The sequence below is a fragment of the Pinus tabuliformis genome, chromosome 2_1 (genome assembly GCF_031772625.1).
Source record: "Pinus tabuliformis cultivar Carrire ecotype Pingquan chromosome 2_1, CPIR1, whole genome shotgun sequence".
Taxonomy (NCBI): domain Eukaryota; kingdom Viridiplantae; phylum Streptophyta; class Pinopsida; order Pinales; family Pinaceae; genus Pinus; species Pinus tabuliformis.
In genome coordinates, this window is record NC_142299.1 from 620785186 (window position 1) to 620808250 (window position 23065).

The 23065-nt window shown below is 36.9% G+C and overlaps 1 protein-coding gene across 1 annotated transcript; it reads left to right on the forward strand.

Moving 5' to 3' along the window:
- The first annotated feature begins 16364 nt into the window (after positions 1–16364).
- LOC149202071 (uncharacterized) lies at positions 16365–18467 on the forward strand. Its single transcript, XM_089401477.1, has 2 exons — positions 16365–17049; positions 17146–18467. Exons 1-2 carry the CDS (start codon positions 16365–16367, stop codon positions 18465–18467), a joined length of 2007 nt encoding a protein of 668 aa, XP_089257603.1.
- Positions 18468–23065: the final 4598 nt, after the last annotated feature.

Sequence of the window (23065 nt, forward strand, 5' to 3'; positions counted from 1 at the left end):
TGCGGATCCTCTACAATTTCCTCTATCGCAGTCAAACCCGGTGGAAGAGGAAGACCGTCAGGTCCGTAAAATATTTTTGGTGCCAAAGAAGTGGTTGTTTCGACAGCGACAGTTATTTGAGGAACAAAACTCTCTGGACCGATTAGAGATGGAACTGGTTCAGTTATACAAGTATTTGCCCCCAGACTAGGATCAGTATTACTGTCCTTCTGTGGCTGTTGAACTTCTTCTATAGAGGCAGGGTTTCCAGAAATGTTTGGAGTAACCGGAACCTTAGATGCAGTTGGAACACTTGTTCTAACTTTTATAGGAGATTTTGAACCGGTTAAACGAGTTCGCTTTGTCCGTACTGTTTTCGATTCCGGAGACAAAGACGGTTGACTCGTAAGCCTCCGCGAACGACGGGGTTTCAATTGACTTTATTCCACGATTGCGGATTACTCGATCAACCAAAATATTAAAAGGGGAAATTTGTGTTTCCGAATTGAATGAATTTTATTATACGCTTTTAGACACAACTTGCTTTTTCACTTTTTAAGAGTCGAGAAAAAGCTAAAGATGACTCTAGTCTCCTTCGATGTTTTAATGAGCCCGAAGTGACAAATGCTCGGATGGACTTTTTCAGTTATAGAGTTTGAAAAAGGCCAAAAGAAACTGCTCTGGAGATCTAGGCAGAGCGTGTGCCAAACTTTTCGCAAAACCACAGAATACGTTTTACGGTACGGGTGGTCGATCTTCGTGAATGTTGTGTTCACTGCATTGCGATCAGTAGGGTGGCCGACACGGCTTCCTAAGGATAAAAGATATATGCTTATAGGGGTCTCCCAATATATACGCGACGGTACGTGGGAGCACAAGTCCGTATTAGTGCCACCGACTCTCAGGAGGAATCACCCACCTTCTTCGAGATCGACAGTCACTACGTTTAACGACGCCAGAACATGTCTCTAGCTTAGACCTCTATGTGTTTGCGTTATGTTTCAAAGCATTGTTAGGTTCATTCAATATATTTTAAGTTGATCTTTTTGAAGTTTGCCTTTCAAGGTTCACCACGAGATGTATGATACAAATTCCTAAATGCAGTCTAAAGATGAGAAGCAAGCTTTTTCAATCTTTTCAACTTATGAAAATCTTAACTACTGAGGGAAAAGAAAGACATCATCTTTTCACACAGATCATAGAGCACACACTAATGCACTTTTTCCTAAATCAACATGCAAGCTGTCAAAATGCACATGCACAATGCAGGTATTTCTTTTCTCTTTCTTAATGTTGATGTATTACAAAAAGAAAGCTGTTGTATAACTTTGAATTCAATTTCAAGTGAAAGCAAACAAGCTTTTGTCCAAAATCAAAAGACACCTTAAGATTTACTTGTTTCAACACTAGAAATACATAAATTCAAACCATATGACGAAAGCAAAAGCTCAATCAGCTATGAACAGCAAACAAACTAACTCTTAAGATCAAAACGACACTTTATCACAGGTCTAGATCTAAGAGGCCACAACAAGACTAGTTCACTTTCGTTATGGGAAACTGCAAATGATGTAAGAAATACACAAAGAAAAAATACAGTTTCTTTATACAACCGAGGCAGAATAGTGGCAAAGAAAGGTGGTTTCAGATAGGTACATTGACTGATAACAGGCTGCAAAAACAGGGATGAAAACAGGGCAACAGAAAGCAGGGAACCCCAGTTGCACAAGGCCTAACTGGTTCAGCGCAGGTAGTACACTGTCAGTTTGACATTCAGCGTAGGTAGCCCCTTCGGGACCTGCGATGAAATGCAGACTGCCTTCACAGTGCCTGCAATGAAGAGAGAAACTCTCGTTTTTCTCAGTTTCCGGGTTACAGATTGCTCAAAAATCAACAGTTTTTGGCCAAATCAAAAGCTATCAATCAAGTACACACTAAAGGATGAAAAGGAGGATGAAAAGCTATCACTAAGAGCTATTCAGAGTCCTTGTGGATCAGCTCTTCAAATCATAAACATGCCCAGAAACTGAGCTAGAGTAGCTGCCCTCTACTTTGCATTTGAAAGATCCAAATGCAGTTCGATTCGGTACTCCCTGTGTTTAGGAAATGAATAGCAAAAAACACAAACAACCAACAAGATACGATCCCCAGTGGAGTCGCCAATTTGTTGTTGGGAAAAGTATCCAATACGGAATGACCCTATCCCACTCTAAGGGTGATAGTACCTCAGCAACAATCAAAGAAAAGCTATCTAAGATTTCTTCTTTATGAAAGTAAAATAGGGGAGAAAGAGATCCACTAACCGATGTCTTTCGCTAATGGTTGATCCAATCTTCTCTCCTTGCTGCTTGCTCCAAGCTCCTTGCTCTTTCACTGGCCCAGCTACACCAAGATCCTGCAAAATGGCAAGAAGGGGAAACTACAAGAAGCATACATTCATAATTGATTTAAGGATTAGAATAAATCAAATACACAAGTATAACAATACATCATTGAGACACATGCATATAGAAGAACCTCAAATGCTTTATTAATGGAAGAAGTAAAGTTCAGGAAGTGATACAACCATAAGAGGCCCAATCCAGCATCACCTTCCCAGCAGAAAGAAATCTCCTCTTCACCTCCTTAAAAGCAAATCACCCAATAGTTCTAAACTCAAACCAACAGCAATTCTTTACATTCACAAGATTCCAGCCTCCCTAGACCTCATGAGAGAGATCTATATATAGGAGTTTTGGAGAAAGGATGAGTCAGCTTGAGAGCTGACTAGTGTCCTCTCTCACTTCAGTTATTCTTCAGTTCTTGAGTCCACTTGGAGGTTCTTGCTTCCACTTGGAGATCTAGACCCTCTTACTCATCACCAGTCGAATTCCATGATCCAAGTGTCATTTTGGAAGCTTCCTGGGCATTGACACCTTGAGGAATGATTGTGCCACATGTCCCAACTCGCCCAGCGCAGGTAGCCTTCTTTGCAGTTGACATTCAGCGCAGGTAGACAGTGGAGCAGTTGACATTCAGCGCAGATGCTCAGTGGAGCAGTTGACATGATCCAGAATTGCCTTGTTTTTGAGTGTTTTCAGGTGGAGAACTTTTATTCAGTGCTGTGGTTTGCTGACCTTGTTCCTCTAGGGGTAGGAACAACATGTTTAGGGACTTTGGATCCCTTAGATTATGGACATTTCATGCTTCATGCTGTAAGGCACAAAAATGTCTATAACACTAGGTCTAACCCAAAATTTACTGGTAATTACCCAAGGCTACGCATGCCTTACCAAGCCTTACATTAGTATGCCCATTTATATACAAATTAAAAATTTCACTCCATTATAATAAAAAAAATTGTTTACCCTTGTTGTTGTCTTTTTACATATGACATCAATGTCCACATAAAAAGGACCCATCTACTAAATTACATGGGTCACCAGCCACTGTAACCGCCAGTTATCTAGGTGTTCTTTTCACGTACATGGTTCATCAATTAATTAATCCATGTGCACATATCCTCCCCATCCACTGAATCTCTCATGACCTAATAGTGTGCAGCTTTGCTTCACAATCTATGGCTATTGATCCAGATATGAAAGAAAAACTTAATTATTTCTCTATCTATCATGCCAATACAAACCCTTGGCAACAAAAAACGTCCTTCTAAAGCTAACTTAGCTCTGATACCAGTTTTTAAGAAATTTACAGCAGAGAGATAAAATATTACTAAGATTTACTGAGATTTATAGAGAGGAATAATAAAATAACCAGCAATAATACACATAAATATTATACACATAATATTTATCCAAGAAAAACCCTAAATTCGGGGAAAAACCTAACCCAATGAGATCTCATTAGCATTGGCCAAAACCCTGGCCAATCTGGCCCAGTGAGCCTTCACCATTCACCTCCCAGCCTCCATTACAACGAACTATTTCCAACCTTTTATAGGCTCCAATTCATGCAATACCATGGACCATAATACCATGGGTACACCATACCATGTGCCCAAAATCACTACTATTTAACTAGGTCAACCTTGACTCAAACCTCGAGCAAAATTTACCTAACAAGCATGTCTTAGCATGTACTCTATATGTCGGAGTTCTATCCATCATTAATTCATAGCTTTGGAAATTGCGCTCACCATGGCCTATAGACTTACAGAAATTAAAGAATAGTTGTTTGGGAGTTTGCACGAACTTCTACAATAAATGGCAATTGTCAGTTGAGTATTTTCCTATTATCTGGTAGATAGCACACCATGGCACTACACCGTTACTTGATCCAGTGGAATTTTCTGGCTTCATGGGGATAGGACCTCCCCCAATTAGATAGTTCTCATATACTGTGCAATGATCCTTTTCATGACCATTTCCTTTGCACTTTAAGCACCATACTTCAGAAAGGGTCTCATTTTGGACATCTTTCCCCTTTTTGAGATCCTGCAACTCCATATGCAGGCTAGCCAACTGCGACTGAATCTACTACACTCCTAGATTCGTATCCTAAATAGGTGAAGCCTCCAACTTCATAGTAATTTCCAGCGCTTCATCCTAAGATCTAAGCTTCCGTTGTGACAATGGTAACCTCAAATGAGGTAACAACGAAGAAATATATCAGTTCTTATGTTGCTCGTCCAAGATTTGTATATTATCCTATTGTAGCAGACTTTTTAGCTTGTGTTCATTATCCCATGCAGATTCATTCAACTTTTACTTAATTTCTTTTACCTCAATCACATATTGGGCTTGAGACTTAGGCTTTCTGAATTCATTATTCAGTGCATCTTTTGTATCTTTCAATGACGCAGTTGGATGAGTCGTATTTTACTTAAAATACCAACTCAGTTCCCTATCTTGCAATGTTGTGACCAACTGCGCTTTCTTCATATTGTCATATGTTATCTGCTATGACTTCCACACAGCATCTGCTACAAACCATAATTGATTAGGGTATTCTGTCCCGAGACCCTTAAATATGGGCATATTCATAGTGTTCGCCACACTGAATAGCGGAGGTGGAGGTGGAGGTGGAGGCAGAGGCATAGGTGTGTGAGGTGAAGGTGATGGAAGAGGTGTAGTAGATGGATGCAGTATTCCCATAGTATCCTGATCTACCGATTGTGGTGCACCTTTGGGTATCTTCAGATTATCACTTTCTTCTTCACTATCAGGTGCTCCCAACAAAGGACTGTACTCAACACTTGTATCTAGATGTTTTCGGAACTATTTCCCACTTCGCATAGCTCCTTTTAAACCAAGTTTTCAGACACTTCATACACTTACCTCTTCATCCTTTGAATAACTAGCGTTCTGCTTTGCTATAACTGGCAGACGTATCCATCGCAAACTCAATAAAAAATCTGCCTAAAATACTATTGATCCAATAATCAACAGCCTTCGCAACCTTGTTTTTTAATCCTTCCAAGTGCTTCACTAACTCTGGAGTCCACACAATAGGGTTATCGAACTTCTAGGTAGGTTTACCATCCACCAATTTAGCCAACCATTCGTATAATTTACATGGAAAATAACAGAAGAAAACTTTGTGCTACTCTATATACAGATATATCTACAACCACTCTTCTTTCAACAAGCACAAATTCTTGTTTCCTTGAGATGAAAACTCATGTAGCTTCTGATTTATCCACTTCTCAATATCCTTCTTAGTCATTATCCACTTATGCCACATCACACATTCCTCAGATAGATCTCGGTCCCAGCAATGGAACCGTTTGTTTGCTTGAGGGGGCTTGGACCCAGGTTCGGAGTTAGCTGCGCTAACTAAAAAACCCCTACATTACTAGCCCTTTCGGCAACAACCTGCGTAGTGCAGGCTGCAGTCTCACCCGAGGCATTATTGGGGGATGCTAGAACCAGGTTTCTGAGTCCATGGGACTATGTGATGTGTTTCTGCCAAACTTAGGGCTTTTCTTGACCTTTGTGAACCTTAAACCTTGAAATCCACAACTTATAGTAAATGACATTAAATAGACTTATGTCCTTCATCGATTTCACTACACATGCATAACATCATATAAATAAATAGATCTATGTCTCCATGAATCTGCTAAGTACTTTTACTGATTAGATGCATTCAACGGATCAAAAATATAGTAAATTCGGAGATAAAATAGTGATACACATATATGCATATAGTTCTTCAGAACAAGCCTTTATTATGCTTCAAATCTTCAATTATATCTCTTCCCAACCCTTTGCACACAACTGTAGGGGCCAATGCACTCAACTGTGGACTTACCAAGGTCTGCACGCACACAATTGTAGGAGCCTTCCCCTTCACCCAAGTACAGAATAGATAAAATCATACCCAAATCATGCACTTTTTTACTTCGATATCTTATGACTCTACTATGCATTCCTTTTATATTCTTGTTCATTACAATACCATGGTCTGCAAACCATGGGCGGGTCTCAAAACATATTGAATCTAACAAACTAAGGGGCTTTGACCTTCCTAAATCCCCTTTGACTCCTATCAACCTGAACTACTCACGATTTTCTCCTAAAAATGCGGAGACTTTACAGTACTTAACAAAATTTTACCTAGGGGGGCCATCCCAACAGGCAGCTATAAAAATCAGTAAATGTGAAACTACTTTTTCAGACCCCCCTGGTTAAATGTTGAAAAGACAACCCTCGCCTTGAAATATATCAATAACCATTGATTTATTTTGCACAGATCTGGAGACATGAAAGATTAGGGTGATTTAATAGTTAAGTGCGGGGTGGGGACACAATTTACTTTGACTTTATGGATTTGACTTATGACTTGATGCATGAAGGAAAATATGGTTCCATAGTTTAGGTTTTGGGTTTTCTAAGTTATTTTAGATTTAAGTTTAAAATTTCAAATAAATAATTTTAGAAAATACATATATATTTTGTAAAATTAAAACTCATTTAAAATCAAAACTATTAAAAATAACTTCCGGCACATTTCATCTTTTAGCAATGGAAAGGGTGGATTCTGACAGCTGACTCATGACATCTCAATGATGACCTCCTAGGGACCTCTATATAAAGACAACTTAGAATATAAGACCTGGGGTATTTGTAGGCTAAATTTTATCAACAGATTTCCAAAATAAATATCCAGATAATCATCAATTGATCACTATAACTTATAAGACCCTAAGAGGGCCAGTAGCCTATCGACTTGCCATACCTCCAACAATGAAAGTCCATGATGTTTTCTATGTGTCATTGCTTAAGAAGTATGTTAAAGATGTTAATCATGTGATTGAATGGTCTGTATTGTAGGTGGAACCAGATAGAAAATTCCAGTTGAAACCTTAGTGCATATTACAACAAAAGGTGCTCATGCTTTGGAACCGAGAAATCGAGTAGGTTAAAGTGCAGTGGAAGCACTTTGGGCCCGATGAACCTACATGGGAAATGGCAGATCATATGTGGGCTATGTATCCTTGTTTTCCAGTTGAGGTAGAGCAATTTTGGTATGGCGTTTTGGTATAAGTCTTTGGTATATGTCATGTTACATGGTTGATGATGTTTTGGTATATGTACATATGTATATGGATGTAAATACCACCATGATCTATGTTATAAAGCTCTAATAAGCGGTATGGGTATCATGTCATTATGATTTTATGCTTGTTATGTTGTCATGTTGGTTTCCTTTTCAGTAGGGTGATCATTGTAAATACTGCATCGAGCTATGTTATAAAACTCCATGCGTAGTATGTTTTCTTTTTAGTGGTTTTTCTTAGTTATAGGTGTGTTTGAACATCGATGATGGTGTCCCCCAAAGGGGGGGTTCTGTAACAACCATGTTGAAAATTCGATGTAATAAAAGTTAATAAAGGAAAAATAATAACCACGGTTAATGGGACACTTATTCCAAGCTGAATGTTGGGCAAAACATCCTAGTATAGGTGTTCATCAGTTTATTATGGCTAAGGAAATTGGCAAAGGAAATGGCTAAGGCTTTGGAAAGGCAAAGTGGAATTTTTGGAACATTTATTTAAGAAAATAATATAATTAGAAGAAAAGGAAGGTGAAAGGTCACAAGTTGCATGTGAGGAGGAAAATGAAGGAAAATAATGGAAAATGAAAAAAATATAGGTCTAATTGATAAAAATGCTTATGAGGATCAGTTTGTAACCTTTTGTCAGTTCAATTTTGGAGCTCTCTCATTATTCTCTCTCTCTTTCTCACTCTTGGACACTTAGATTTTTCTTGGAGCACTTTGGCATTGGATCAAGAAAGACAAAGAAGGCAGGAGGAACTAGAGATCAAGAAGGAAGAGCAGGATCAAGTAGCTATAGCAGGATTCCTTACAAGTATCGATTTGCATGTGTGATTTCCTTGCTAGATTTGGCATGCATGGTACTGCATGTGGTTTCTCTCTGTTGGGCCTAGTAATCTGAGTTGGGATATGCGATAAATCCTTGAGAGTGGGTCTCAGTTTAGGGCCCAGTGACCCAACGTGGGTTGTAGTAAATCCTGAGAGACTAGGAGATAGGAAAATTCCTCACGGTTAGGTGGAGAAATTAGGTAGCATCCATGATTTTTTGGCCTAGTGATCAGGTGTAGATCATGGTAAAGTTTGTTATTGCATGTTTATTGTGTTTTTTCTAGTGATCCAGGATGGCTTATAGTAAAGCCTAGTTTCTATTGATGAGGGTGAGGTGGTTTAGCCTCGAGATGCCCTGGTTGGTTCTTTTGGTTTGAATCCCACATTCATGTTTGGAATATGGCACGGGCGTGAATGGTTGAAGAGATATTTGGCTCAACCATTCTATGGTCGGATGGAATGTGGTAGTCACATCCCGGGTTTTGATTTTATATCATCAATATGAGGTTATTTCTCCTTGTATTTCTATGAGTAGTATATTGGTTTATGTGTGGATCATATGGCTATGATTTCATTGGTAATTTTGTTGCTATTATGTTGGCTATGTATGAGTTTTATGATAGTGGCTATGTATGGCTCTCATCACGTTTTTACTTGTAAACGAATGGAAAATGTAGCTATGACCTAATAGATGATAATGTAGCAAATGATATGAGGGAACAATGGTCCTTAGCGATTCTCAGATATGTATAAGATCCCTATGCCTAAATTTGTTGTTTACACCTCTATATTACATATTTCTGATATGTTTGGCGAAATGCCTATCATGGCTAGTAGAGGTGCGATCAAGGTTTTGTTTGAGTATTTACTTTTGCATCATTGTTTCCCTGTTATCTTACTGTTTTGAAGGTATCATTCAATTTTGGGTAGTGGCTGGGCTCTGCGCCTGAAAAGTGGCTCAAATCTTGAGGACACTAGCACAACACCGAGAAAAATAGTCTCTACATGCTAGCATGCCTTTTCATGAGAGTGTCCATAGCCTTCTGAACGCTAGCAGGCCTATAGCATGAGAGATTCCAGAGGTTAAGTGGTCAAAAAATTCAGTGAGACGCAAGGGCTAGTTACCTGAGTGGTTGGAATGGTTCCTAGGAGTTTATGTACCTAATGTGGAAGGTTTGTATGTTGTGTTTCTGTCGATTCCACTTCCTTAAGGTCACATGGGAGGTTGAATCTAATCATAGTATCCTATCGTCACATGTTTACCTGGGTTGGCCGATTACTTGGGTAGATGTGGGAGGAGGATGTTACATTTGATGATTTCCATAAGACAAAAACTGGTTCAAGAGTGAAATGTGTGCTTGAAAAATGTAGAAACTTTGGCACTCTGTTTCTTATTGTTTCTCTAGTTGGCATATGCATGTCCAATAGGGTCCTAAATCCTGCCATTTCTAGTATGTTGTGATCATTTGATATTTTTTCATGACATTTGACTAATTATATTCCCTTTGTGAAAAATACATTGATGTTGATGGAGATTTTACAGGCATTTACTAAAACAAAAACTTACTGTGCAGTTTTTCTACAGTATCGAGCCTCAAACTATCATGTCACACCATGAGTGTATTATTTTTTTCTAAGGAAAATCTCATGGGGAAATCCAAGGGATTCTTTCCCACGTTTGTTGATGATATGCCTTGTGAACTTGTTGACATAGAATTGTGTGTTTAACCTAGGAGGACATGGTTTTGAGATTCGAAGCCAAATGACCTACTTTTGGAATGGCCCATTTTAGGAATTTTGAGCATTGTCAAGGGAGTGGAGGCATAATTATTTGTATTTATTTATCTTTGTTGAATCAGGTGGTTTCTTCTGGTTTGGATTTGGTAGGCATGTATGTTTGGGTCATGCTCTTGATTTAGGACCATGTGATACATTTTTATTGTGTATTACCTTGTCCTTAGCTTTGAGCAAGGGTAGTTGTGGAATTGGATAGTCTTTCTGGACAACTTAATGCATATTTAGGGGGAACCTGATCATGTTGGAGTGCAAAGGAGATAGGTTTGGAGGTGGGGTTTGGTCTATCGACATCATATATTGTACGTCTATAGCAGTGGTATCCCTTTTTCTATATTTCTATTTTTTTCTTTGACAAATAGTGAGTGTTGCACAAGATACTTGTTACATGATTACCCTTTGTAGGGTCACTAGTGGGAAAAATGATATGTTGGTTTAGGATATTATAAGATATGATTTATGTGCTTCCTTTACTTCAATTCAAAATGGAAATTCCTCGAGATTGGATGGTTTTCCTTATAAAGTCTATAAGATCATGTGGGACTTTATTGGGGATCATATTTGTTGTCTAGATGTAGAAAGTTTTTTCTTCTAGCTTCCTGTTTGAGTTTCTCAAGTCTCAATTATGGCTTGATGAAGCCTATTAATCAGAATTAAATGAGATAATTTATAGGTGGTTGGAAACCTATTACTTTGCTTATCATTTCTTATAGAATTGTGACAAAGGCTGTGGCTTTGAGGATCTGGTCAATTGCCAAGTATGTAGTGCAACTGAAGCCTACTAGGTGTGTCGAGGAGGGATTCATCCTTGATATTTTGGTTTTAGCTTGGGAGGAAATGGAGTGGGACAGAGAGATTAGGCAACAATACCTTAAGTTGTAGGCTGACTTTAAAAATGCTATGATTAAGTTGATTGTCATTTCATCTTTAAGATAGGTTGACGTGCTTAGGTTCTAATTCATAGTGTGTGGGTATAATGAGTGATCATTTTACCAATGCCTTGGCCTTAGTTTTTGTCACAAATCCTTATCCTTGTGGATAGTGTTACATTAGTTGATTCAATAGGGTCATCCTTTGGTGCCTTTCTATATTTATGGACTAATGATGCCTTGTGTTACTTGTTGGAGGCAACTTTCATTGTAAGGTATATCAATATTATTATGCTTTTAGATGGTTCAAAGAGATTAATAACGATTTTGAAGATGACTCTTACTTGCTTGGACACCTTTTGTGGTGTCTTTAGTGCCATTTTTAGTCCTCACAAAATTTATTTTTGGCTATTTGGGTTGGATTTGTCTATGGAGTGGATTCCTACTACCTGGTTTATATTCGTCATGGAGTGATTGTCAGTTTTGATATTCTTTTTGGGGAAAGGATATCACCTATGGACTCGCCAGATGCAAAAACTTGTCTATTTTCTTCCATTTATCGAAACTCTGCATTTTATTCATGTAATTTTCTTATATGTGACATCTCAAAGACTTGATTTGTCCCTAGCCTATGAATTGAGCACAAATTAGATATAATTTTACCAGGTTTTCAAATGGAAACTTGTGAATCCTCTTGTCTAGTTGCCTTACTACAAATTGCATAGGTTGTTGAGTTAAATAATTCATTTTCTTTTTTCTAGAGAAATTAGGTTTTGGAAGATCTATTTCAAGATTAGATGACATCAATATCGGTATGAGACTCATAAAATGTTGACATATTCTACATGTTGGACTACATTTGTGATCCAATATATGGTAGAAATAGAGTAGAAATAATTTCAATTGTTCAAGATTTTAGACTCCTTGAAGCCATGGAAATGAATGCAAGTGAGATTGAAATGGAGGGAGGATACAATGTCACATGGGATCATATTCAGCTAAAATGCTAAATTTTCTTCAAGATTGAAAGCTACTAATAACTCCATGGTCTACTGTTTGAGGTGAAAGTTTAGGTTTCCATATTTGGGGTTGGAATTTTTGGACCTATGTGAATGTAGGTAGAGCATATGTTTTGGGTCTTAATGGAGGAATCAACAGTGTTCATCCAAATTTCAAATGCCATTTAAATGGCTTTGATTTACATGTAAGATGACAAAACCCTTTTTAGAAGAAATGGAGGCACTAAAAAGGTAGGTTGCCTTCACACTTTTATAATTTCTGGGCTTTGTTTTTGTACATAATAACATCAATTAGAAGTCAATTTATGTTTACTTTGTAGTTCATAAAATGGAGTCCTTGTAATAGAAGTCATTATGAGATGCCACTTATTGTTTCAAATGGCAGTTTAGGTGCATACTCATCTGACTTCTAAAATTTCAACCCAATTGACATAGCCAATGAGATATTACAAGAGATATTCCATTCTCATGGGTTGTGAGTGGAACGGTGATCAATTTGCAACACTATAAATAATTTTCAGGTTATAGAGGTTTACAATTTGACGATCCCAAGAGTTGGTTCATGCAAGGAATTTGTAACTCTTAGATTGACTTGGGTGAACAGCATAGAGAATTCATAAAATGATTGTGACTTGTGAGGTTGCTGTCAATTACCACTTTACGTTGAGTGCATTGATCAAGAAAACAAGTAGAATGTTTTTGAAACTATAAGTATGAAATATTTTTTATTGACTTGCATGGGGAATATAAGAAATTCATTTGTTAAATGTGATGAACAATGCATAGATGATGAATTGAAACATGGAAATGGGCTTGGTGAGAGTGATGTTTTTTCAAACTATTTTTGTTCCATACAAACACTTGGGAAATGCCAAGTTGTATGGAAAGCTACATTTTCAAATGAATAGTAATTTTGTCTTATAATAAATATTTATTGTTAACTCATAGGAAATTAATGACTTCCTGCACACTTAGGCTGCTAATGGCATTGCAATCATTTTTTCTTTTTGATATACTTTAGCACCATGTTTTGTCATACCTTGTGCTTTAATACATACATTTATTGAAGCTTTTTATACCCACAATCAAAATAAATATTTCCACCTAGAACCGAACTATTACAAAAGCTTGCTACAAAATGTTAATTCACTATCACCATATTGTTTAGTATGCTACTTCTATAGCCAGAGTTTTGCAAATTTGTAGTAAGGAATTCAAATGGGCCATCACTAAAATGCATTAATGGGTTGTGTTGTTCAGAAAAACTGAAACGTACATGTTTTTTCTTTCACTGTTGCAAAATTTGGATTTCATCTCACAACTTTAATTTTATAGATTATAATAGGATGTCATAATTTGAATACTAGACCTTGTCGTGTCCAAGTGGTATAAAATAATTCAAAAACCCTTTGAGGAAGGCGATGAACGTGGCTTGAAATTAGTTCAAGCTAACTTGAGGCCCTTAACGTTGCGAAGGACAAAAGACAATACTACAAATATGGAAGGTATGAATGTAAAATTGGGCTTTCATCTGGATTTTGATGTCTAGTCCCTTTAACTGATTTCTAATATTTGTTCATGAATATTCAAAATTTCTTTTGAGGTTGATATCCAGTCCTCTTCACAATTATCCATCTATTATGGAATTTCTTTTGAGGTTGTGCCAATTGTGAATGTCTTTTTCTTGTCATGAGTTGTTCTACTTTACAATTTCCTTTGTAAAATGATTTTTATTGAACAACCTTATGTTGAGCCCCAAAGATCAAGAGTTTTTTTAATTGTCTTATGAGTAGTTATATGTTGCAATTTGTTCTAATTGCTAAGTTATCAACAATTGGGGTGACACACAATGATAACAGTTGGGGTGATACACAACTGTGTTCTAATTCGAATAAGATGGCATGGAATTTGTTCTAATTACTACTTTATCAACAACCGGGGTGATGCAGAACTTTCATCTAATATGTATAAGCTAGTGAGGCATTTTCTTCTAAAAATCCAAATGTGTGTTAATGGAGATTCTTGTTTTGTACCTTCAAAAGCTTACATTGAAGAATTGGTCAAAGAAAATTGTAACGTTGAAAGAAAAGAGTGCTCAATTTGTCTTGAATGAGTTGATGATGCAGTGATGGCTCCTTATGTATACATCATATTTTTCATCGGTACCTAGTAGCAAGCTGTTGTAGCTCTTTGGGTGGTGGTTGTATTGCTTGTACTATTTCTAGTTAATTATTTTTGTATGGCTAGATTAATTTGTTTGTAGATTATTGTTTATTATTAACCTTTTGTGCAAGTAAAGCTACAAGGGTGTCATTGTGAGCTAACTCCATTGAGTTATTTTTTTATTAAGTTAAAAATAGGGCTCTGCATGATTATGGTTTTACAAGGATTATGCCATTATGTGTTGAGCATTTTTTTAAAATCAATGCCTATATATACAATTGCAAGGACTACCATAACTCCTCACATAATTCTTCAAAGTGTGCTATCTCAAAGGAAGGGCACCTATCATGTAAGAGGTTGGTGGTTCGATTCCACTGTACCCTAACATGAATTATTCAATGATATTGTAGGTTTTTTGAATTGAATATTTTTATATTGATTTATTTTAATGGTGAGATATTTTTCTGGATTCATTGTTTTATATTTTCTCTAGAGAGACAAAATATATGATTCCATAAAGACAATATGTCTTTAATTTCAACTATTGCCTTTGGAGAGACAAAAATGAAATTTTCTCATAAGAGACAATAATGCTTGTGTTATATATTATCTTTATAGAGACAATTTTTTAAGACAATAATTTGAGACACCCCCTTAAAGACAATACAAAATTTTATTTTGGTCTCAAGTTAAGACAATTTACTCAAAAATTGTCTTAAAACCCCCCTTTGTGTTCTAGTGATTGCAATTGTATGTAGAAATCATTGCATAAAATTTGTGAAGAAATCATTCACATGGCATTATATTGTGCAAAGAATGCTATCAGACCTTAAAGTTATGGGCTACTTAGATGTTCGAAAAGAAATTCCTTTAATAATATTGAGACATTATATATATATATATATATATATATATATGCAAAATTAAACATTATAACTTGCATTAGTCAATGATGAACTAATAGTGGTTAACATGCAAATTACTATCATCCTACTTACTACTAATAATAAAAATCAAGCACAAGTAGTTTTTATTTTTTTCTAATTTTTTATTATTATTTTAAGAAATGGACTTCAATGAATAAGCATGAACTGTGGTTAACTAGAATCAATGAGTTCATAAGCAAACATTTCAAATAAAGCTAGTGTTCTCAAATAAATTAAATGGATGAAAAACCATCAATCCATGATAAACATCAAAAAGTTTGCCTCATGATACATCTCACATTAGGGATTTAAAAAAATAATTTAAATTAGCTAAATTATAACTTTCTTTTAAATTATTATTAATTAAAAATCTAATTACTATATAAGTTAAAACATATACACATTTAAAAAAACATGTAACAATATTCTCAACCATAGAGATGTACAACCACCTTACCATAAACATTCGTAATCATCAAATTGTGAAATTAGATTTGTTAATTAGTAATCATAAAATTAGATTTGTTATCACACTACGAATCAATACCATGACATAACATCACCATATGCTCAAAAAACTTTAACTCATTTGATAGTCAAAAATATTATATTAATTTCATTTAATTAAAGTTAAACCTAAAAAAAACATATAAATATCAACTCTCGATTTTAACTATTACTAAAAATATTTCAGAAATATTAAATTGTATTTATTAATGATTAAAGTTCACAAATATTGAATTATATTTATTAATTATTAAAATTCACAAATATTGAATTCTATTTATTAATAATTAAAACTTACCAATATCCAATTATATTTATTAATTTTTAAAAATTTAAAAAATGTGAAACTCTATTCTAACTTGTAATAAAAAAAAGATGATACTAATTTGGAAAATGGAATTGCTAGCCATGTGCATGGTGGGGAGAAATAGGGAGGACTAAGGCATGACATCCAAAATGTTGGGATGGTGGAGTCGGCCACTTGGTTCGTTGGAGGTGGCGTCCCTCCGTTGTCTTTAGGAGAAGACAAGTATACCTAAATGACGAGGACAAACCACAAATCGAAACAGAAATTCACCCAAAACAACGGTCACGAACATATCGTGGAGCGAAAAGAAACAGAAATTTACCCAAAACAAATATCAAGAACATATATCGTGGAGTTTGATTCCAAATATTTCTTGATCGCCATATAAAATCCGCACAGGGTTATTTATTTAAGCCAATCCGCTCCGATCACACTCACAGCTTCAGCTTCATCAACTTCTTCTATAACTTCCATGCCTGCGCTTCTCCTTGGGCCCCCGGAGCTCTGCAACTATCCAAATTTTGTGGTGGCTGATCGTGGGTCCGAATTAGATGCCCCAAAATCTAGGACAGCTGCGAATGAAATGGCGTTGGAAATGCAATCACAGCACGGCCGCCCTCCTACATCCTCAATATCTGAAGCTTTCAAACGTTTCTTGAAACGGTGCTTGCATGTTTTGAAACGATTCTTGGAAGCGGCCAGTCCAACTTTGAAACGCTACTTCGAATTACAGACAGGAAAGGAGAATATGACATTGACTGAGAATTGCTCTCCCACATTCTCAACATCTAGTAATCTATTGCTGGATTTCTTTTTCCATGTTGTGCCCGATACTCCCTCCCATAGAGTCACTGAACTTTTGGAAGCCGCATGGAATGAAGATCCACTAGCAGCTTTAAAGCTAGTTTGTCAACTGAGAGGCGTACGGGGAACGGGCAAATCAGATCGAGAGGGCTTTTATGCCGCAGCTTCTTGGATTCATTCACGTCACCCCAAAACTCTCGCTGCCAATGTCGGCAGCATCGCTCAATTTGGTTATTTCAAAGACCTACCTGAGATACTTGTTCGCCTGCTACAGGGAACCGAAGCCACGGAAAAACGCAAGGCTGAAAAAATCAGTCACAAGGAAAAAATCCAGCGTGCAAAGGAAAATGAGGGTGCAAAATCCAAATATGGACGAAGACGTGCAATGTGTTGTAACCCCAGCGGATGTCGGCCCGGTTATTACGCTCGGAAGGGTGCTGCTGCAAGAGAAGCTAAAAAGCTGGGCACGCTCAGGCCAAGAGAAGATCGAATTTCAGCGGATGTATTGAATGGAAAGATGCTGAGAGAGAAGGCCAGAGTTATTAGGAAAGAAAAGCGTTTGGAAGCAGCCAGTAAATCTTTGAGACGTTACTTGGAAGATCCCTATTACAGAGCATTGCATGATCAAATTGCCCAGTTCTTCGCGGGCTTGCTGTCTAAAGACTTGCAGGCGCTCAAGTTGGGCAAAGTCAAAGAGATAAGCCTAGCCGCCAAGTGGTGTCCTTCCTTGGATTCGTCCTACGATCGTTCCACCCTAATCTGTGAGAACATTGCACGCACGCTTTTTCCCCGTGAGGAGTTCAACACTGACGAAGAGAGTCATTATGTTTACAGAGCCCGTGAGAAGCTGAGGAAAGAGGTGTTGGTTCCGCTCCGGAAGGCTCTCCAATTGCCTGAGGTGTACATGGGTTCCAATTTGTGGAACGAACTGCCTTATGAAAGAGTGGCCTCTGTCGCCATGAAAAATTACAAGGACATCTTTATGAAGCACGATTCCGAAAGATTCACTCACTTTTTGGAGGAGGTGAAAGCCGGGAACAAGAAAGTTGCTGCTGGAGCTCTGCTTCCGCATGAAATTCTTGAACAGGCCAAGAATGAAGAATCTGCTGTTGCAGAATTGCAGTGGAAGCGAATGGTGGAAGACATGAAGAAAGAAGGAAAGCTTTCTAACACCTTGGCGGTCTGTGATGTTTCAGGGAGCATGTCCGGAACTCCCATGGAGGTCTGCATAGCGCTTGGATTGTTGGTTTCGGAAATAAGCGAGGAGCCGTGGAAAGGCCATGTTATGACTTTCAGCGAAAATCCAGAACTGCATTTGGTCACAGGGAATTCCCTAGTTGAAAAGTATGAATTCACAGAGAACATGGATTGGGGAATGAATACCGATTTCCAAAAGGTGTTCGATGTGATATTGGAGATGGCAGTGAAATGCCAACTAGAACCGGAGAAGATGATAGAGCAACTGGTGGTGTTCAGTGACATGGAATTCGACCAAGCTTCCTCAAATCCATGGAAAACAGACTACATGGTAATCAAGGATAAGTTCAGAGAGGCGGGATATGGAGTGCCTCCCAGGATCATCTTCTGGAACTTGAGAGACTCTAACAGCACGCCCGTGTTACAGGGAGAAGAGGGTGTTGCCCTGCTCAGTGGTTTCTCTAAGAACCTCCTCACGCTCTTCTTGGAAAACAATGGACAAATCAATCCATTGATGGTCATGAACAAGGCCATTGAAGGGGAGCTTTTCCAACCCTTACGTGTTGTGGATTAACCTAGCATACCATCAGTGTCGCTCTTAATTTTCCTTTTCTTTTCACAACATTTTCAATTATTTTAAATGAATCATTTTATGTTATGATAGTTTGTTATTAACCTGAATTTGTAAATGGCATTTTCTATCTCATTTTTCGTTCCAAAGTAATGTTGATATGGGTATATATTGGGTTGGATACCTAAAATTAATGGGATATTATGATCATGCTCCGTGCGTGATAACGATAAAATTATATTATGGGAAATCATCTTCTAAGGCGGGTATGTCATGGACGTGAAAATGAATGAAATTGTGGTCTTTACCAATCTTTAAGGCATGAAAGCTTATAAACATTTATTCCTATTTATTCTTAGGGAATATTCATGATCACAATTATGGTAGATATATTTAAAGTGACATTTTATCATTTTTTTTCTGGGTAAAAAAAATGAAATGAAATACAAATGAAAAGTACGTTAGATATTTTTTTGAGTGTAAAAATTGAGAAAAGGTTTTTATCTTGAGAGATTTGATCCTTCTTGGGTCTTATATATCCATGGTTAAGATGGATCTAAGATGGTTTCAGTCATGTGCCACCATGAAAAATATGTGGAACATCTAATTTTTATAATAATTTTAAATATGTTAAATATGTCTAGAACTAATTTGGTCATTTTAATCAAATGAAAAGTGATGAAATAAAAAATTTGAATACAAAGTGACAATATGACAATGTTGATTGAGATGAAAAATGAGAAAAATAAGAATATTGTCAATTACAAATAGTTTACAGTTTCAAGAAGCAAATACTTCAATTAAGTGAACATTTTATTTGAGTTGAAAATTCAAGTATTTTATTTATGGTTGAATTATTGTAGCATAGAAAGCAATACACGCCATCAATAAAAAAAAATGTATATACATTGAAATCAATGCCCAATGTTAATCTAATTACCTTGAAATTAACGTATACCATACATTTAATTACATCAAATTATAAATCAACATCTTCACTGAAATCAATGCATCTAATGAAAGCAATCAAATATGATTAGAAATTGACATATTTACTCAAATCAATTCATCTAATGCAAACAATCAAATAGAAATAGAAATAAACATATACACTGAAATTAATGCATCTAGTGCAAGTAATCAAATATAATTAGAAATCAACATCTACACAGAAATTAATGCATCTAGTGCAAAAAATCAAATAGGATTAAATTAAAATGAAAAGTAGTTAGAGATATTTTATTAAAAACATTAAAATATTCCCTCTGAAGTTTAGAATAGGGATTCTTGATGTTGGGTTAGATTTTGAGCTTGTCTCTCATTTGATTTGGACATAGGCTTTTTGTGAGTTGCATGTGAGGATTTTTTGGAGGGGTTGCACAGCCTCCCTGCCGCCATGGTAGGGAGGCCTCCATATTTTATGAATGTTGTTTATCTTAATGAAGGAGTTCAAATTCCATAGTTATGTGCTTGTTTTCAATAATTATGTTTATTTTCAACAACATGTTTAGTATATTTTCCATTTGTTCTTAGCAGCTCTTAATTTGCAGCAATATTATGTGTTTAATTGTTGTCCAATGGTTTTACTTGGAGCAACTTGTGTTTATTTCTAGTTGTGTAATGTGTTTTAGTTTGTTTCATAATGGTGTACTTTTGTAGTTGTATGGCCATGTATTGTGTATGTTTATTACTGCAAGTATTTTTCAATTTCATTTATTTTCTCTTGTTGGCCCTCCCGGTCATAGTGTGCCAACAAATGCACCAACTGGGAAATGGTTGGTGTCAATGGTGATTAAGAGAAGCCCACGTGGACAAACTTGTGGTTAAAAGGGGGTTGTGCGACTAGCCAACCTCCAACTTCAAGAAAAAGACAATTGATTGTTTTCTCGTGAGAAATTTGTTGGGTTCTTTTAGTTGGGTGTATGCTTTGTGTTTCTTAAGGCTATCTTTATATGTGGGAGTCTTGTGGTGATTTCTGTATGGGATAGAGGGCGCTAAGACTCATATGGTGGCAATAATGCTTCTAATAGAAGACTTGGAGGCAATGTTGATGAGCTGCAAAGGTAAAAGAATTGATTAAAGAGTGGAAAATTTGCTAAAAGACCCGGTGGTGGATTAAAAAGTATTAATGGTAGGTCATGTGTATTATAAAATATCGAGGCTAAGGCTCAGCCCACCAAGAGCACGTAAAATATTTTATGAATGTGGTTGCCCTATTTAGCCACCTTTTATCAGCATTGAGGCGAGGGTGGAACAATCATGATTAGAAATGGGTTCACACTTCTTCAAGGGAAGGTTGTGTTGCAAGTTAAGGCGGTTCCTAAAGAGGAGGGTGTTGATTTCAGAACCATTGTCTCCAAGTGTTCCTAGATTCATAACTCTTTAGTGTGATTTGCGTAGTGTAATGAGCCCCATTCATTGGTACAACCTTGGCACAAGAATGAATGCCTAGAAAGAGACATGGTCAACGTTGTGAAGGGAAGTTTGTTTTTAAAAATCCCATTTATGGAACCATTTCGTAGATGTGTGGATAGCTCCTCTATAAGATTGTGCAATGACGAAGAATGGGTATGAGCCTGATGTCACATGCAATAGACTGCTAGAATGGTTTGATGATTTGAGGGTGAAATACCATATGAAGAGAAGCATCATTGTTGTGGTGTTAGAGATAACAGCTACATGATTTTTGTTCATGTTTGAAAGCTTGTGTAACACCTCCTCCCAGGTCAACCCAAAGTAACCATGCCAACCAGGGTAAACATGAGGAGAGATGCTACTACAATCAAATTCGACCTCCTATGTCACCTTCAGGAAGTGGAATCGACAGAACATCACATACAGTCATCTAACATCATCAACAAAACCCTTAGGAGATAAGTCAGCCACTTAAACAACCTGTCCCTGGGTGCCACTAGTTTTGTGCAGCTCTTAGGCCATACTCACTCTCATGTTAGGGGTAAGGTAGTGCCCAACATCCTAAAGTCGCTCTCAAAGGCCTTCTTACCACGGAATGCTCTCAAAGGCCTTCTTACCACGGAATGTGGACCAAAATTGCCAGTTTTGTGCCAACGACCCCGGGATTTAAGCCAATTTTCTAGCCCAAAATCTTGGCCTCTACCCAGAACTTGTTATAACTTCCAAAATTCATTAAAAACATAATAGCAATGTTGATCAATAAAAAATAACCCTCAGGACTAGGCCTAAGAATCCCAAATTGGGAATGACATTATTTCAAACACTTGGCATCAATGCAACCTATAGGTCTAGGATACAAGACAAAGAATAAATGACTGAAACAACTTATGAATCATAACTATAAGTAACATCTCCTTCTCCATTAAATTACTACATCATCGACTAGGTCTTGCATCAATCCATTTAAAAATTACAAGTAAATATATGAAATAGCCATGACATGAACCAATCATTGAACCGTGTGTATGACCAACATAAAACCATATAAATATCAAAGATATGATAACCATTAAATCCACATATAAATCAGTGCATGTAAGTGCCAGATGAACTTAGAACTTTTCTATTAATCTCAGGATCAAATCCATGAAATCCAGAGTTCGGGCTTTACTTCACTATGTGGATTCCTATAATGAACCTTGATCTGGAAATCCATGACAATTCCAAAGTTGAAATAAACATCCCAACATACCATGGCATCCATAGGCTAGGCTAGTCACCCCACCAACATGCCATATTCCAAGCATGAATGTGGGATCTCATAGAACAACCAATCCATGAACAACTAAGAGAATCTAGAGGTTAAACCACCTCCACCCTGCATCCAACCATGATCACACCAACCATGAGAACACTAGAGCATAGTAACTACATTGTGGAAAGAAACTGTGTAGAGGTAAGAGGACGCTACGCAAGATCACGACTGATCTTTGGGTGACAAGACTCTGCCCTAAGGGTGCGTACAATCTTGTTAAAGATAGCTAATTAGTATGAAGATTTGGATAAATTTAGAGAGTCAATTAACTGAGTCAAGTTGAGTAAACTATTATTTTGGGTAAAGTTGAATTTAGTTTGTGGTTACATGTCAAAGTAAATTTAAGTGAGTCTCTAATTGAGAAAGGTTAAATATCCCTCACTAGTTTCATTGTAATCTTCAAGTTTGTGTGATCAATTGAAGAGTTGCAACTCGTGTTATTGTGTGTGTAAATTTCATGTTATTTTATGCCTTACCTCCTCTGCCTTACCAACAAATCGGTATCAAAGTTGAGTAAGGATCACAAGATCCATGGATCCTATCAAGCCAATAAGGATAGGTCCAAGTGGAGAAGGTTAATGATTTACAAAAAAAATGCGTTGCAAAATTGTTGCATTGTTAAGGAATTAAAAGTGTGCAAGTTGGGCATGAAATTCACACTTTCTTCAATATTCATGTCGCCTATGTAGGTACCATGTATCAGAGGGTACGCAAGCCCCATGAGGGATTAAAAAATTAAAAGGCCCATTAACGAAAGTCATGGGCATTTTTTTTAAGTCATTGTTTCAAATGTCACATGGGGTCCTTGTTTGAAATAAGTGACACTCTCTTTAAAAAAGTACTTTGTGATAATTTCTAAGCGTGTGAGATA

Excerpts from the sequence above, each read along its gene's own strand:
- LOC149202071 (XM_089401477.1), top strand. The coding sequence starts at position 16,365 with ATGCCTGCGCTTCTCCTTGGGCCCCCGGAGCTCTGCAACTATCCAAAT. Across the intron at positions 17,050-17,145 it reads GCGTGCAAAGGAAAATGAGG|AAGCTAAAAAGCTGGGCACG; the intron begins GTGCAAAATCCA and ends CTGCTGCAAGAG.